The sequence below is a fragment of the Lagenorhynchus albirostris genome, chromosome 16 (assembly GCF_949774975.1).
Source record: "Lagenorhynchus albirostris chromosome 16, mLagAlb1.1, whole genome shotgun sequence".
Taxonomy (NCBI): Eukaryota; Metazoa; Chordata; class Mammalia; order Artiodactyla; family Delphinidae; genus Lagenorhynchus; species Lagenorhynchus albirostris.
The window spans coordinates 58,567,213-58,584,408 of record NC_083110.1 but is presented as its reverse complement, the minus strand read 5'-3'; the positions used below and the strand labels follow the sequence as shown (position 1 = coordinate 58,584,408).

The 17,196-nt window shown below is 41.3% G+C and overlaps 1 protein-coding gene across 1 annotated transcript; it reads right to left on the bottom strand.

Annotated features, from left to right (window-relative positions):
• Nucleotides 1–2,859: 2,859 nt before the first annotated feature.
• BORCS7 (BLOC-1 related complex subunit 7) lies at nucleotides 2,860–12,395 on the bottom strand. Its single transcript, XM_060125708.1, has 5 exons — nucleotides 12,206–12,395; nucleotides 5,883–5,945; nucleotides 5,734–5,777; nucleotides 4,745–4,765; nucleotides 2,860–3,968 (listed from the first exon to the last, which is right to left on the bottom strand). Exons 1-5 carry the CDS (start codon nucleotides 12,341–12,343, stop codon nucleotides 3,917–3,919), a joined length of 318 nt encoding a protein of 105 aa, XP_059981691.1. The 5' UTR covers nucleotides 12,344–12,395; the 3' UTR covers nucleotides 2,860–3,916.
• Nucleotides 12,396–17,196: the final 4,801 nt, after the last annotated feature.

Here is a 17,196-nt window from a genome sequence, read left to right as displayed (position 1 = left end):
GGCTGATTTTGGACCAGACTGCTTGTGACCATCATTCATTCTGATTGGTCAGTGCTTCAGCCACAGAATTTTTTGTTTTTAATATCACCCCTGCTAAATGATAGGTATGCTATGTAGGCCAAGTCAGATATCTCATATCAAGCCATATTTTAAATATTAGCAAAAAGCTAATTTTCTCTTTTTAAGATAAAAAATAAATACACACAGATATTTTCTTCCCTTACCTCAAAGGATGGCCTTGTGCATACCTCCACACATCCCACCTTGGAAGCTACTGGTCTGACAATTCCAGGATGGTCCAGAAAGGCAGATTTTTGGTTCAGTACACAAAACCATCTTTCAAGCACAGCTTTCCAAAATGGCCACCACCACTAAGTAAAGGATTCTCCAAACATTAGAAGTATTCAAGCAGAAGCTAGATGACCAACTGGTTACTTACCAGAGATGAAGTAGCAGGGATAAATGGATTGGATTCAATTACTTCCTTTTCTTTTTTATGATGCTAAATACTAGAAATGACAGGAAGCACCCTTGTTTCTATTTATAAGAAAAGTAACAGATAATAGCAAGCTAGACTAGTAGTCAGAAGACCTACCATCAAGTTCAGTGACCTTGGGTAAGTCATTTAATCTCCCTGGCTATGTTTTTCATCTATAAAACATGAGGCTAGAATTTAATCACTTGTGAGGCCCCATACAGCTCTAATATTCTGGGGTTCTATTATTCTTTCTTCTAAAACATACTTTTAGAGAGTTTTTTTTTAAGTTTAATTAGAAATAGACATTGAACTTTTTCAGATGCCTTTTTGGTGTATATTACAGTGATGTATGATTTTATTGTTTTTTATTAATGTAATGTGTTCTGCAGCTGTTATATGAACTTTGTAACTCTAGAATTATGTTAGCAGTTCTTCCAAATATTTCTCTATTCAATTTTCTGAGATTTTATTAGGATTTTTGCATCTATGTTCATAAATAAGAATCTCCTAAATGTCTTTATATTATATTGCTTTTTACTTTTTTTAATGAAAATTACATTTACTTCAGCAAAGGAACTGGGTATCTTGCTATCATCTTCTATACTTTGGGAGTATATGGAAATGATTTGTTATTTGATACTTTGGAAAAGTCTCAGGACAGCCATCACAAGCAGATGACATTTTAATTGGTTATTTCTGACAATTTATGGATTATTTCTCATAACCAGTCTGGACATATTCTCTTTTAAATGTCAGTTTTATCATATTATATCATTATAAGGAGCCAGATATTTTGATACTAGTAATTAAATTTTTAGCATCAAGCTGACAGATCTCTCTTTTCAAATCTAATTGATTTATTTTATATATCTCCTATTCAATTATAAATGTACTAATTTGTACTTTTACGATTGAGCTGACATTTTACCAATTTAATCTGTAAGAACCAATTAATGGTTTCATATATTTTTCTAATTTTTGTCATTCATGCTTGGTTTTCTTATTCCACTTTGATTTCTTTTGTTTTCTTTCTAAATTCTAACCACAAACTCCTTAAAAAAAGAAAAAGAAAACATTTACTTATGCCTTATCCCTAATATAGATATTTAAAGCATGATTTTTTTCTTTATAGTACTGCTTGGGTATCATCACATAAATTTGCTTGCATAGATTTGAATTTTCATTATTTTGAAATTATCCTCCAACATATCCTCTACAACACAGATGTTATTTTAGAGAAGTATCTTTTGTCTCCATATTAACCTATTTCTATAAGAAACAAACTATCAAAGTATGTATACATTTCTGCCTGCTCTCACATTTCTGTCTACTTTTCTTTCATGTATTTTGGCATTATGTTCTTTAAAATGACTAAATCAGTACTACTATGTTTTCATTATTTAATGTAAATTTCATCTTTATTTACCATTCAAATTTTGATTGTGAAATTTATTTTATCAGATATAACATAAGCAGTCACTGCTTCTTTAATATTTGTTCCAGCATGAGGAAGAAAACATAGACCATAGTTTAATTGTTTTTCATCTTAAATATTTCTTTGCTTTGTGTATACTTGGATGGTTAAACTTTGTTTTGTTTTCTAAACTGGTGACTTTTTAAAAAAATCAGTCCTTGGATTTTCTAAGTAGATAATCCTTCTGTATGATAACAATTTTGTCTCTTCCTTGCTAACAGTAATGTTTAATTTTTTTTTTTTTTTTTTTGCGTTACGGGGGCCTCTCACTGTTGTGGCCTCTCCCGCTGCGGAGCACAGGCTCTGGACGCGCAGGCTCAGCGGCCATGGCTCACAGGCCCAGCCGCTCCGCGGCATGTGGGATCTTCCCGGACCGGGGCACGAACCCGTGTCCCCTGCATCAGCAGGCGGACTCTCAACCACTGCGCCACCAGGGAAGCCCCAGTTACATTTAATTTTAATTTCTGCACCAGGTGTGGCTTCCAGCAAAATGTTGAATAGAAACTGTGATAGTAACATCAAATGTTTTACTACTAATATGACAATTGCTGTAAGTTTGCAAGCCTTCTTTTTAAGGTAAGTTGAGCCTGTTTATACTTAATAATTGTAATAAACATTTATAGAATGAATGTATAAGTGAATTCCTTCATACTGTTTTTTTACTTTAAGTTAATGTATATATATATAAAATGAGGAATAAATGTAATCTGATATGATTAGTCAACTTGATGATATAGAATATGAATTAAATTGGACTCATATTTGCCTTTTTTCTTTCAGTAAAAACACCATTTTCTTATGTCAGCTTTCTCCCAGTACCTTAGTGAATTAAGAACTGAGCTAAAACAGGCTGGAAGTCCCATTTTAAATTCAAATAAAGCATAGACATTCAGACTTGACAACAGACAACGGTAATGACATTTAATGAGATAAATTCAATGAACATAGGTAAATGTCAATAAACGTAAGGTTTTCTACATGGCACAACCCTATACCGGAATCACAGTAACTCAACTGCATTCTCACTTGACAGTAATGTCATACAAGTGAATTTGCTGATGACTAGCAAAATTACAAAATGAACCCAAGGCCACTTAATCAAGAGTCACAACAACAAAGAAACCCTAGGAATGAAGGTCAAGGCAGGAGGTTGCAGCTGGCCAGATATGATACCATTTGCCTAATTTTCATGTAGGAATTTGCTACAACAAATAAAATAACTATCTCCTCTTAGTTACTAGAAAAGAAAAGAAAACAACAGGTATTACTTAATCACCATTCTGTGACCATGAAATTAAAATATTTCCTGAATGTATGATTAAAAGAAAAAAGTCTTTAAAAACAGTATTAATCATTCTTATACATTCACAATAGAAGCTCTTAAGTCTGAATTTAAAACACTACTCAGTATTTGCTTAAGAAACACATTTAGACAATATGGCTTTTGACATATTAAAGTTCTATGAGAAAAACTAAGACATCTTTTAATTTTGCTTTAATATCAAATTAACAGAGCAACTTAAAAATTCAGTAAGAGCATGGGTTGGTTTGATTCAATAAGTGCTTTCAAAATTCAATCACTTAGGGACTTCCCTGGTGGCGCAGTGGTTGAGAGCCTGCCTGCCGATTCAGGGGACACGGGTTCGTGCCCCAGACCGGGAAGATCCCACATGCCGCGGAGCAGCTAGGCCCGTGAGCCATGGCCGCTCAGCCTGCGCGTCTGGAGCCTGTGCTCCACAACGGGAGAGGCCACAACAGTGAGAGGCCCGCGTACCGCCAAAAAAAAGAAAAAAAAAATTCAATCACTTAACTTCCTTTCAGGAGAAACTGTTCATCATCACGGATCTTACTCTAACTTAACTTTTGGAGAAGAAAATGGAAAATCAAACCCATAGCACAGTGGTTATGTAAGATATTTCCTCCTCAGTGTCAGGCAAAGTGCTTTTGCCCTCTCATAACACGTTCTACTTCAACAGATGATTTAACTGGTCCTGTAGGTTTGATGACTGCTCAACACTACAAATTAGAATAGAGAAAAAGGTTTATCTAGAATGAGCATCTCGTTGTCATAGCAACCCTCTCTATGCAATAGTACTTTCTTTGGGCTTTAAATGTGGGGGCTATTGATGGGGTCACATCCATGGTTGGATGCAGAGATAGGGGTATTCCTCTACATTCTTTGTATGCAATGGTTTCCTGTCCCTGCAAGTCCAATTTCATACGTTCTCCCTAGAAAAAATGGAGGACTAGATACTGAAAAAAAAAAAAAAAATGCGATCAATGTTAAAAAAAAAAAGGACATCTCACTGTGCAAATGATTTGCACAAAGTATATTATATGCATAGTTCTGTTGAACTAAATCAAAATTTCTATTGGTCCACTAGGGTCCCAGACATGTTTAAACTATGAAGAAAAGATCTGTAAAGCCAACTAGTAGTGTAAACAACATTGCAAGGGACAGATTTAATCCACTTAAAACAAAAACAAAGCTGTTCAATGACTTTAGCACATTTACTTTACTTAATGAATATTATCAATGTAAAAAGTTTCCTACCCTCAGAGTTGGTCTCTACACTCTATAACTTTTAGAAAGCCTTTGCTAGCAGTGAATTGACTTACTGCATGCCTTTGAAATATTCTTTATATTCCCAATGAGCTATCCTAGAACACATGGCAACTTAAGGGCCTCTGTGAACCAGAGTTTTGTACTGATCCTAGGCCCAGCAGCATAATTCCCCCCAGCCTGCTACAGTTAGTTGGCCCCCCACTCCTCTACCTTTGGGGTTACTTACTTCTTCTGAATAGCTTCTTGCCTAAATCAGAAAAGGAAAGAGGAAAATAAACATAAGAAAATGCAGCGAACTAGTAAAAGTTATTTTTGGTCAGATATGTATATATAGGCAGAACAAATTTCCAGCTTGTCACATTTTATATTTCTGTCCATCCTATCCTAAGATTGTGCTATTGAACAGAGGTTCAATATCTGAGTGCAGAGTTGCTGAAAAGATGATTCTAAACCTAAAGATGTAATAATATTCTATCAGAGTGAGGGATGTGGTCTAACAAACTACAAGTATGGCTCAAATTCAGTCTGGGTATGTGGAGCCAAACGGTCACATACCTGATATGTACACACCCCAAAAAATGAGTATTTAGCTATTTAGATATCAAGAGTTAAATTCCCAGTCAGATATTTCTAACAGATACATAAGTATAATGTCAACTACATAAAATAAAAAGCAAAATGAAATAAGATGACAAGTTAATTAAATTATAATTTTGTCCAAAAGGGGTCTCTATATTTCAAAATCTCCTGGATGATTTATATGTAGTTAGGGTTGGGTTATATATGGGAATGTAAGATAAAGAACATAGTTATACTTGATTCTCCAGGGAAGGTGCAGATGCTCCAGGAAAGACCTCAGGCACAGACAGTGGACAGATACTGGTTAAGTGCCTACTGGGTGCCAAGCGCTGTGCATGTGTGTAGTCCTGGATGGGCCCTGCCCTTATGGGGTTTGCAGTCTCTCCTTCTGAGAAGCCCTCAAATTATCAGAGAGGTTCACAAAGGTGGTGCCCACTCTGATCACACTCCATACCCCAAATTCTTATGCAGTCTCAAGCATCTCTTCCAGAGGGAACACATCCTTGACTAACCCCTCCTTTACTCCCAGCTCCTGCCTCCACAGGAAAATGTGCTGAAACACAAAGGCCACAAGAAACAGCCTGCAGAAAACGATTGCTTAATAAGTACAGTAGGCACTGGCGAGGGAATACTCACTGGTATTGAAGATGTGTTGTTATTATTGCCATTTTTCTTAAACTCTGCATTAAAAAAAAAGAAAAACAGAGAAATAGAACATTCCACTTCCCTGAAGCCAAACAAACTGTGCATATAAAACCCAAATCATAATAGAAATTGTTTCTTACATCTTCTGAGTGTAAGATGGCATCTTCCTGTAGTACCATGTTTCGAGCAGCCTGACCTAGCAGCTGGAAGACAAAAATAAAATGGTAATAATCAAAACTTCCAAACTTCCTGTAATCTCTCTGCAGCTGTTATACCACCACCCTTTCTCCGTGCCCACCCCCCCACCCCATACAAATATAAACCCTCCAAATGTAAAGGAGGATAATTTCCCATTTGGTCATGTTGAAAATCCATTTCATTGTCACTACGGCAGTTCTGGCATGGGCTCGACATCTGTTCTGAAGGCCACAGCCTGAGAAATCAAGTCCTCCATAACTGCTGAGTTTATTAATCAAGTGCTGAGAGGCAAAGTCTGCGAAAACAAACTCTGGCTCCACAAGCCCGGTGAGAACCTAACTTCTGATTCTTTAAAGGCAAACTTGAGATTTGGGGTGGTTTGAGAGGAGTGAGAGGGCAGGAGTTAGGATAGGGCTTTAAAGGACAGAAGGAAGGTAGCTGTTGAGAAATGGAATGAGAGACACAGAGGGGGTAAAAAGGCCTGGGGAGAAGCTTGGGCTTTCAAGTGGGAAACCACCGTGTAAATGATGGCCAGATGGAGCTGGGGAAGAGAAAGAAAGAAGTGCGGCAGCAGACTTTGATGAGTTCCCTGATAGCTGGGCCCTGAGGCCAAGAGAAAAAGGCTGAGTGAGCTCTGTTTCAGCTGGGTGGCCTGTGCTCAGCAGATCTGCCTCCTCACAGAGAGGCAAGAAGAGATCAACAGAGGTTTCTGGCCTCCTGTGGCACCCTGTTCCTGGGAGACATGCAGTCCAACCATGTAAAGGGAGCTACTGTTATGTGTGTCCTACCAACCCTCCCTGTTCCCTTGGGTCAGAGAGATTCTGGTGAAAGGGGGACAGATGACTTCAAATTAACCAGGACACCAGCACTATTCCAGCCTCCAGATTCCTTCCCTCACAGCAACTTTTATTTATTTTTCTTTTTAACTTTAAAAATTAACACAACTTGGGACTTCCCTGGTGGCACAGTGGTTAAGAATCCACCTGACAGGGCTCCCCTAGTGGCGCAGTGGTTGAGAGTCCGCCTGCCAATGCAGGGGACATGGGTTCATGCCCCGGTCCGGGAAGATCCCACCTGCCATGGAGCAGCCGGGCCCGTGAGCCATGGCCGCTGAGCCTGTGCTCCGCAATGGGAGAGGCCACAACAGTAAGAGGCCCGCGTACCGCAAAAACAAAAACAAAAAACAAAAACAAGAATCCACCTGACAATGCAGGGGACATGGGTTTGAGCCCTGGTCTGGGAAGATCCCACATGCTGTGGAGCAACTAAGCCCGTGCACCACAACTACTGAGCCCTCATGCCACAACTACGGAAGCCCACGTGCCTAGAGCCCGTGCTCTGCAACAAGAGAAGCCACCACAAAGAGAAGCACGCACACCGCAACCAAGAGTAGCCCCCGCTCGCCACAAGTAGAGAAAGCCCGCGCAGGGCAACAAAGACCCAACGCAGCCAAAAATAAATAAATAAAAATAAATAAAAGTACAAAATAAAAATAAAAAAATAAAACTTTACATGTTTCTAAAGGCAAAACAATAAAATAAGACCTATCCAGCCTCTTCCCCTCCCCGGTATCTCTCCCCTATGCATAAATATTTTTTAAATTAGTTTTTGGTTTATCTTTCCATTGTTCCTTTACAAACAATGGACATATGTATATATTCTGCCCCCTTTACATAAAATGTAACCTACCATATGCGCTCTTCTGCACCCTGCTCTTTTCACTTGATAATATCTACTGAGATGGATCTGCAGCAGTATATACTGAATCTCCACCTTGTTCTTCCAGGGCTGCTGAGCACTCCACTGAATAGATGTCTCATAAGGTTATTCAACCAGTCCTCCGCTATAGACTTTGGGGCTGTTTCCAGTCTTTTGCTATTGGAAGTAGTGCTACAAAAAAATACCTCATAGTTCTTTGTATCTTTTTGCCATCATGTCTTTGGATAGACTCAGAATCTTGATTGTGACTGCTGGATCAGAGGGTTTTATTTTTGCTACATATTGCCACCCACCCCCCATTAAGGTTATACCATTTTGCATTCCCACCCACCAGGTATGAGAGTTCCTGTTCCCTCCTTGTGGCCACTTTTAAGTGACAAACTCCAAACTCCTATGGATGGTGACTGACAAACCGATGGCAGAAAAGAAAGAGTTCTAACAGAATCTTCCTCATTCAGTCAACAAATAGTTACTAAGCGCTTATGAGCCAGTAAGAGACATAGCCCCCATCCTTACAGGGCTCACAGGCTGGGATGACAAAGAAGACAAAGGTACTACAATACCTTGTGGTAAGTGCTGAGGGGGAAGCACTGAATGCCCTGGGAGTTCGGGGGGTGGGGGGGCAGGAGTGATTAACCCATTACTGGCTAGGTGCTCAGGGAAGGCTTCCTAAAAGAAGTGACTTCTGAGACCTAACGGCTGCTGTTTAGAATTCCGAAGTAATATAATGTTACAAAAAAGTGGCATGATCAGATTTACTGTTTTAGAATGTGGTAAACAGGATGGACTAGACAGGGGACTAAAGGCAGAGAGACAGGTTAGGAGAACACTGCAGTATTCCAGGCGAGCAATGAGAGTGACCTGAACCACAGAAGTGGCAGTTAAAAAAGGGGGCACGGGGGGCTTGAGAGGTATTTAGAAGATAGGCTTGACGGGACCTGTGATGGCCTGGAATGCAGGGGCTGTTGGAATGTAGGGCCAAGGCCTTTTCTGTGATGACAGATGAAGTCATTGACATTGTGCATCATTTTCTTACATAAACCAACCACACACGTAACGTATCACCTAAGATTTCCAGTTTCAGTTTCCTTAAAGTGGAACATCTTAAATACACCTGTAAAACCACCTGAGTACAGAATCTTTTTAGATTTCAGTGAACTTCCTCCCAGGCTTGGACCACTGTCTTGCTCATAATTAACTCAATAACAGTTTGTCTTGGTACTTCTCTTCAACAAGTATTGCTAATTTTCAACTTAGTTTTCATAGCAACAGCAACCCTCTTTTTTTCTGCACTCATATTTCATCATTTCCCACATCATCCCATGAAACAATGTAGTTGCAATAGCAAGCACAAGTGCCTTACACAGGCTTAGGAAAAAACCACAATGAACCCTTACCAAGCACACAATTCACCTGGAGGAGCAGAAGCGCAGGTGTGCACAAGAGGAGCGTATTAGGCACAAGCATTCTTTGTGCCATGGACATAAGTTGGTATGATTTCCTCACTTTGTGCTCCAGTCACACCAGCCTCCCTGCATTCCTTACGTACATTCCCATCTCAAGGCCTCTGCATTTGCCATGTCCTCGACGTGGAACTCTCTGCCTCCAGATGTCCATATGGTTTGCTCCCTCACTTCATTCAAGCATCTGCTCGAATGCTACCTCCTCAGAGAGCCCTTCCCTGACCACCCTATTTAGGGAAAACCCTTTCAGCACTCTCTAGTCCCAGCTTTATTTTTCTTCATAGCATTTACTACCACCTTTTTTGTGTTTCATTTTTTTGTCTGTCTCTTCACTAAAATGGAAGTCTTCTAAGTACAGGGACTTAGTTTTGTGTACCAACGTCTCCCTTGTACCTAGAACAGTACCTGGCACATTTGTGTACCAACGTCTCCTTTGTACCTAGAACAGTTCCTGGCACATAGCAGACACTCTGTAAATATGTGTTAAGTGGATGCTGTGAAATGAGTGTTTTACACATGGAAATTGTCAGTTTCTCATACAAAATAGCTATCTGGAGACTGCTGAAGAGAGAAGCAATGCTCTGTGGGCTAAGAAGGATTGAAAATCAGTAAGACACTCCCATAACCTCAGAGTCTAGTAAAGGAAATGGCAAAAATACATAACTACAGAAAAATACAATATGGTATGTGGTAAGTGTCATGTAAGAGATCCAGTAAAAAAGAAAAAGTTTAGACTTGAGATATGTGTCAACTCTGTCCCAGAAAGTTGGACTGGCTTCAACTTAACTCAATCCACACCACTTACTGAGCACCCTGTCTAAATCTACTACAGAAGAAGCCCTCATGAAAAATACACGAGGAGCAGGAACGGGAAGCAGCAAGCCATATCAGGGCAGTCAATGGTGGCACTGTGGCTTTTTGGCCACTTCATCCAGCTAGCGGCCGTGAGAAGTGACATCATAGAGTATGGGCTTAGAACCTGTCTGCCTAGGTTTGAATCCTAGCTCTACCCCTTCCTAGCTACTGTGGGACCCTGGACAAGTGAAATTCCTCTCTGTAAGAAAAGTACCTCCTTTATTAGTGATTGTGAAGACTTAATGAATTAAACGACATAAAACACACACATTTTTTTTTGAAAAGCTGAAATAGAATCTAAAAATCATGAAAAGGAGAAGGAAGCAGGTATGTCTACCACTAAAACTGACAAAGCAACTTCTGTGCAACCAAGGCAAAAAGTGAAACACAATAAGTTGCGTAATTCTTATTTGGAAAAAGGCAACACAACAATTCTTCAAAAAAGATAAACTTTCCTCTGATACTGAATCCTAAAATGAGTATACCATGTAGACCTCATACAAAGCATATCTGGGATCATCAGATCAGTGACTTCAACAATAGTATTATGGTAAACGCAAACACTTTTTGGGTTTTTTTAATTAATTAATTTATTTATTTTTGGCTGCGTTGGGTCTTTGTTGCTGCGCACGGACTTTCTCTCGTTGCAGCGAGCGGGGGCTACTCTTCGTTGTGGTGTGTGGGCTTCTCATTGTGATGGCTTCTCTTGTTGTGGAGCATGGGCTCTAGGCACACAGGCTTCAGTAGTTGTGGCATGTGGGCCCAGTAATTGTGGCTCGCAGGCTCTAGAGCACAGGCTCAGTAGTTGTGGCACACGGGCTTAGTTGCTCCGTGGCATGTGGGATCTTCCCGGACCAGGGCTCAAACCCGTGTTCCCTGCATTGGCAGGCAGATTCTTACCCACTGGGCCACCAGGGAAGTCCCGCAAACACTTTTTCATTCAGCTGTTTCTTGCAGCCACTATCGATAGAAGCTAAGGACATAACATGAAAGCTAATTTTGTAAGGATAATTCTACTGGACCTTAAACTAATATAAATAAAGCTGCTTTGAACATTCATATACAAATGTGAAGGCTTGCAAACATTATGTTTGCTAATGCAACTACGTAACAATGAAATAAATGATGAAACATGAGTAAAAAAAGAGTGGGAGAGAAAGAGGTGCTACTGTTATGAAAACTAACTTGAAAATCAAAAATACTTCTTGAAAATAAGTAGCTAAGATATACTGCTACTGAGTTAATTATGAGCAAGACAATGGGCCTACAGGAGAAAGTCATAGAAATCTAAAGACTCTGTCCCCAGACTGTTTTACAAGTGTATTCAAGATGTTTTCCACTTTAAAGACTCCAAACCTGGACATCTTAGATGACACATTATGTGCATGGCTGGTTTATGTAACAAAATGATGTATATGTTTTCTTTTCTCCTGGTTAAAACCTAGAAGTTGAAAGCCTGGGTCATTAGACCCATTTTGTTTGTCCAATCACCTGCCTCGTGGGCATCTGGATTGTCTCCAGTTTGGTGCTATTATGGATAAATGTGCTATGAACATGTTCAAATCTTTGTGTGGACATATATTTTCATTTCACTTGGGTGAATACCTCAGGATACAATGGATAGGTCCTTTTTTGGAGAGAGACAGTGTACACATATAAAGCTTGCTGGTGTGACAAGCTATCAAATAATCCCATACACGGAATCAGCCAGAGGATGATGAGGGGAAAATCACGGCAAAGGAGAAAACTAATCTAAGAAACAGAAAACCAAGAATGTGGCCAGAAAGACAAGTCAGAAAAGAATAAATCTGTGGACAGACGATGCATAAAAGTGTGGAAGGAATCTGGAATGTTGAGGGCAAAACCACGCGGAATTTAGGGGCCGAAAGAGACAGATCTTCACTAGAGACAACTCTGAGAAACAAATGGGGAACTCGTTAGGACCACTATCTCATCCGTCGTCTGCGGCGATCTCTGCTTTGAAGCACCGATTCCCATCATTTCGTTTCTTCCCCCACCGCCTCCATTGCCCCCCGGCTCACAGGACCGCTAGTCCTACCCAGAGACTACACACCCCAGAATGCAACACGCGCCCTCCGGAACGAGGTCTTCTCCCTTCGCCACTAGTTCACGGACTACAATTCCCAGGATGCAACACGACCCTCTTCCCACGGCTATGGAAGTCGAGTCTCCCGGTATTAAGCCCGGAGAGTCCACTCCCAGCTCACCTCGGAGCTCCGGGAGCCCTTCAGCACCTGCTTGGTGAGCGCGATCACGTCAGTACCACAGGTGTTCACCTTCTCCGTGAGAAGCCCCTTCACAGACTGACCGAATCGCGCTTGCGAATCCGCGGCCCCAGTCGCCATCACTTCAACCAGTGAACGCCTTCCCACGGGCGATGGCGAGTCGCAGGGGCCAAAAGATGAGCAAAGCGAAAGGAGGCGGGGTCTTTTTTTCCTACCATGGGCAAAGGAAGGGACGCATGCGCGTAGCGGAGGGTGAGCTTTGCTAACTTTAAATTCATTTAAAATACTCAGTTGATATCCTGAAGAAGACAGGGCCCAGGCAAACATCAATGGAGGGGATGGAATACAATTTCAATAAACCCATGGTTTAAAATCAGAAGGCCTGGATTACAGTCCCAATTCTGCCGTTTAGTTGTGTGACTGCAAATTATTCAGTCTCTGCATCTTGCGTTCCTCATCTGTAAAACGGAAGTAATAAAGTTAAATTCTCCAAAGTGTATGAGAATGAATTAAGATCAATTCAATTTTAGCAAACATTTCATGAACGAAATACCAAACACTGCTGGGCTGAGGTAAAGAAAGAGAAGAGATTCAGTCCTTGTCTCCAGTGAGCTCCCAGGCTGAGGAGGCATGTAAACAAACAGAAGAACCGGGAAGAACAAGCTAATAGAAAAATTGGCAAAGTTCACAAACAGGCAGTTTAAAAAGTAAATAAGATAATCAACAGGTATGACAAATGTTTTACATCTCTAGTAATTTTTAGTGATAAATGACCCCTTTGTTGTATTTAAAGCAAACTGATTATCACCTTGAAAAGAATTAGTATCTGAAGTGTTTCATGTAGCTCTATTTTTTTTTTAGCTAATGCACGAGAGAGATGACAATGGTAAATTGGCGAATTATGTTTAAAATCACCTATACTCAGTATCAACATTACTTTCTCTTCCAAGTGTCTAGTTTCATGTCTCTGATTCTTTCATTTAATTCTTATTCTTAATCAAATTTATTGAGGTATAATTTATGTTCAATAACTACATTCTTTTAAAGCATACAATTCGATGAGTGTGATGGATGTGTACACCTGTGAATTACCACCACTATTAAGATACAGAACATTTTCATCACCCCCACAAGTTTCCAAGTGCCCCTTTGTAGACCATCTATCCCTCACTCCAGGCAACAACGGATCTGCTTTGTAGCACTATAGATTAATTTGGGTTTCTAGAATTTTATATAAATGGAACCATACAGGAAGTACATTTTTGGTCTGGCTTCTTTCTCTCAGCATAACATCCTGAGAGTCATTCACTTAGTTGTGTATATCACTAGTATGTTCCTTTTTTATTGCTGAGAAATAGTCCATTGTATGGATATATCTCATTTTGTCAATCCACTCACCTTTTGATGAACATTTGGGTTGTTTCCATTGGGGGTTTTATGAATAAAGCTGCTCTGAACATTCATATACAAGTCTTTATGTGAGTTTGTTTACATTTATCTTGAGTAATATCTGGCAGTGGAATGGCTGGGTCATATGGTAAGTCTTTAACTTTTCAAGAAGCTGCCAAACCATTTCTCAAAGTTTACCACTGCATTGCGAACAGCAGTGTAAGAGACTCCAGTTGCTGTACACCCATAAACTTAGGAAAAGGTTGAGCCATGGTAGAGCCATGGTAACAAGTAGCCACCTGTAGTAGACAGACTGGCCACTGACAGCTGGCTTCCATGATTCCTATCTCCTGGTGTTCACGCCCTTGTGTATTCCACCTCTCTTACTTGTAGGTGGGACATGTGACTTGCTTCTAACCAATAGTATATGCGTAGGTGATGGGAGATATGTGATTATATGTAAGTGATTATGTAATTACATTACATAAGACTGTAAGGTTCATCTTGCTGGAGTCTCTCCCTTTCTAGCTGTGAGGAAGCAAGTGGCCATATTGGACGACTCCATGTGGCAAGGAACTACAAGTGTCATCTAGTCACTGAGGGCTGAGCTCCAGCTGACAGCCAGCAAGAAAATGAGGCTCTCAGTCAAACAACCAAAAGGAACTGATTGCTACTAACAACCAGGCAAGTGGAGAAGCAGATCCTTCCCCTATCGAGCCTCCAGATGAGAAGCTGGCCCACACCTTGATTGCAGCCCTCTGAGACTCTAAGTACATGGCTCAGAAAAGCTGTTCTTGGATTCTTGACCACAGAAATAATAAGATAATAAATATGTGTTGTTTTAAACCACTACATTTGTGGTAATATTGTTACATACAATAGAAAACTAATATACCACCAGAACTTGTTTGAAATACGTTCAGTCAATGACAACTCACCTCAGTGAATCCCTTTTGCAAACCAAGCAATCAGGGTCTATCCATTGTCCTATCTTCAAGTTCACTGAGTCTTTTGTCTGCTTAAATCTCCTTTGAATCTCTCTAATAAATTTTTCATTTCAATTATACTTTCCAGCTCCAGAATTTCTTTTTGGTTCTTTATAAGTTTTCTCTTTATTGATATTTCCATTTTGTTTACACATTGTTTTCTTGACTTTCTCCATATCTCCCTTTAGTCTTTTGGGCATCTTTAAGACAGTTACTTTGAAATCTTTGTCTAGTATATCAGACATTAGGTTTTTTTCAGGGACAGTTTCTACTGATTTGTTTTATTCCTTTGAGTGGGCCATACTTCGCTGTTCCTTTGTATGCCTTGTGATTTTTTTTTTAAGAACACTGGACTTTTGAATTTAATAATGTGATAACTCTGGAAACCAGATTTTCCCCTTTCTCAGGGTTTGCTTGTCTTCCTTATTGTTTGTTTTTGTTTTTAACTGTTGGTACGCAGTCTCTTTGCTGAGGATCAGCCAAAGTGTAAACTGAAGGTCTTCCCAGTCTTTTCTGAGCCTTTCCCTGAGCACACACAGTCACTTTCTAATTTTCTCCATACATGCAGTTGTTTTTGAATGTCCCAGTCCTTAATGTCTGGCCCCAGAAAGTGGGAAATGTAAAAACTGACCAGGGGGTGGGAATTCCCTATCAGTCCAGTGGTTACGACTCCACTTTTTCACTGCTGAGGATGCAGGTTCAATCCCTGGTCAGGGAACTAAAATCCCACAAGCTGCGTGGCGTGGCCAAAAAAAAAAAAAGAAAAACGACCAGGGGGTGGAAGGGAGGGGAGGAGAAGGGGTCTGGCCTTTTAATCCCCCTGTAAGTCATTTCAGCCAGAGGGAAGGGGCTGCAATAGGGTCAGGGAGGCACAGTGACAGTGGCTGCCCACCTTCTTGTCTGCGCTCTGTGATCAGAAGCAGCACTCAGAGCAGAGATGCCGATATTTGGAGGACAGGGTCCTTTTTGCCCACCCTAGCTCCCACAAGCTGTGGGCAGTGGTTCCAGGAAAACATGCACAGTTGTCTGCCAAGGGGTTGGGGATGGAGGATGGGTAGCTCCTACTGTGCTAAGAGCCCAAATTGACTGACATTCACCACAATTTACCATCTAAGTCTTCCCGTGGAAGTTGCAAGCCTTCGAAATTCCAAAATGGTTGGATGAGACAGATTCTACCAATGCAGTTGTTGTCTAGGTGGGAGATAGAGTCCTGGTGCTTCATACTGCGGCATCTTCCCAGAATCCCATCCCCCATTTAGTTTTATAAATATTCCCTCGTCAGATTTTGACTGGATGTTTCCTTTTTGCCTAACCATAATGGACATAAAGAAGGCTTAGAAACATGCAGAAGATGCCACCCCTGGCTCTGGTTAAGAGCACTGTCTTGTTAAGGCTAAGCTGTTGCTGCCTAACAACAACTCCCCCTCCCGGCCCTCCAAATTTAGTGGCTTGAAACAACCCCCATTTCATTGGCCGTGATGCGGAAGTTCAGGAATTTATCATGGGGGGTGATCTCTGCTCCAGTGGTGTTTGCTGGGCTCACTCACGGGGCTGCGTTCACTTGGTGGCTGGAAGGTCTGAGGTGGCCTCACTCAGGTGTCTGCGGCCTCTTGCTGGCTGTCACCCGAGTGCCACGGTTCTCATCCTCGGGGCCTTCTCTCCGCATGGCCTTCTCTCTGGCAGGATAGGCTGAGCTTCTTTACATGGCACCCGGTTTCCCAGGCAGCGGGAGCTGTCAGGCCTCTTAGGGCCCAGGCCCAGAACTGGCACAGCAGTCACTTCTGATGATTCTGCCGATCAAGTCACAGGGCAGCGCAGGTTCAGGTAGAGAGGAAATAAGAGTCTGCCTCCTGACAGGAAGAGTAGTCCTATGTCTGCAGGTTTAGGAGGAGTTGTTGGTACCCATCTTTGCAGAAGATCTCCAACAGGAGTCTAGACGGTCACTTGACTCGATATAGACTCAAAACAACTAACTTATAATGAAGTTCAAATTGAATGTGAGATTTCCAGGGCACCCACTTCTCCCCTATTAGAATGTATGCTCCAGGCGGGCAGGGAGTTTTATCTGTTTGGTCCATTGCTTCGTTTCCAGCCTGAGAGCAGTGCCTGGCTTGTGATAGAGGCTCAGTGAGTATCTGTTGCAGGAAGGACTGCTTGATGGTGATGGTAGTAGCAGAAGGGTTGGTGTAGAACAGGTCCATCAGAGAAGGCTGCAGAGACAACGTGAATCTGCCGCCAAGTTTGCGAAAAGCGTGATGGACGTGAATCAGTGTCTCAGAGGTGGGGACACAATGCTTATTCACTGTTCCGCAACATTGAGGCCCGCCCATGCCAGATGTGAGTAGAAGTAAGAGACCTTCCCTTGAGGAAGGGGATCCCAACATCGCAGTGTATGACATGTGCTAAATCATAGAAAAGAGAGGGGTCTTCTTGGGATGACAGTGGGAGGCTTCAGTTGGGCGTGTTCGGATGGGACTGAGTAAGGTGAGTGTGACTGAAACTGACCTGAAGACACGACTAAAAAATGATGGTTATGGGGTATGCATGTGACTGAAAAATTTCCAGAGGCTTGAAAACAGTCACCTGTAGGATGTATTT

Bases quoted from the DNA above. Each gene is read 5' to 3' on its own strand.
- BORCS7 (XM_060125708.1), bottom strand. From the start codon at position 12,343: ATGGCGACTGGGGCCGCGGATTCGCAAGCGCGATTCGGTCAGTCTGTG. The intron at 4,766-5,733 runs GTGAGTATTCCC...TTTCTGATTTAG, and splicing joins ACAACACATCTTCAATACCA to GCAAGAAGCTATTCAGAAGA. The intron at 3,969-4,744 runs GTAAGTAACCCC...TCTAATTTGTAG, and splicing joins CAAGAAGCTATTCAGAAGAA to TGTTGAGCAGTCATCAAACC.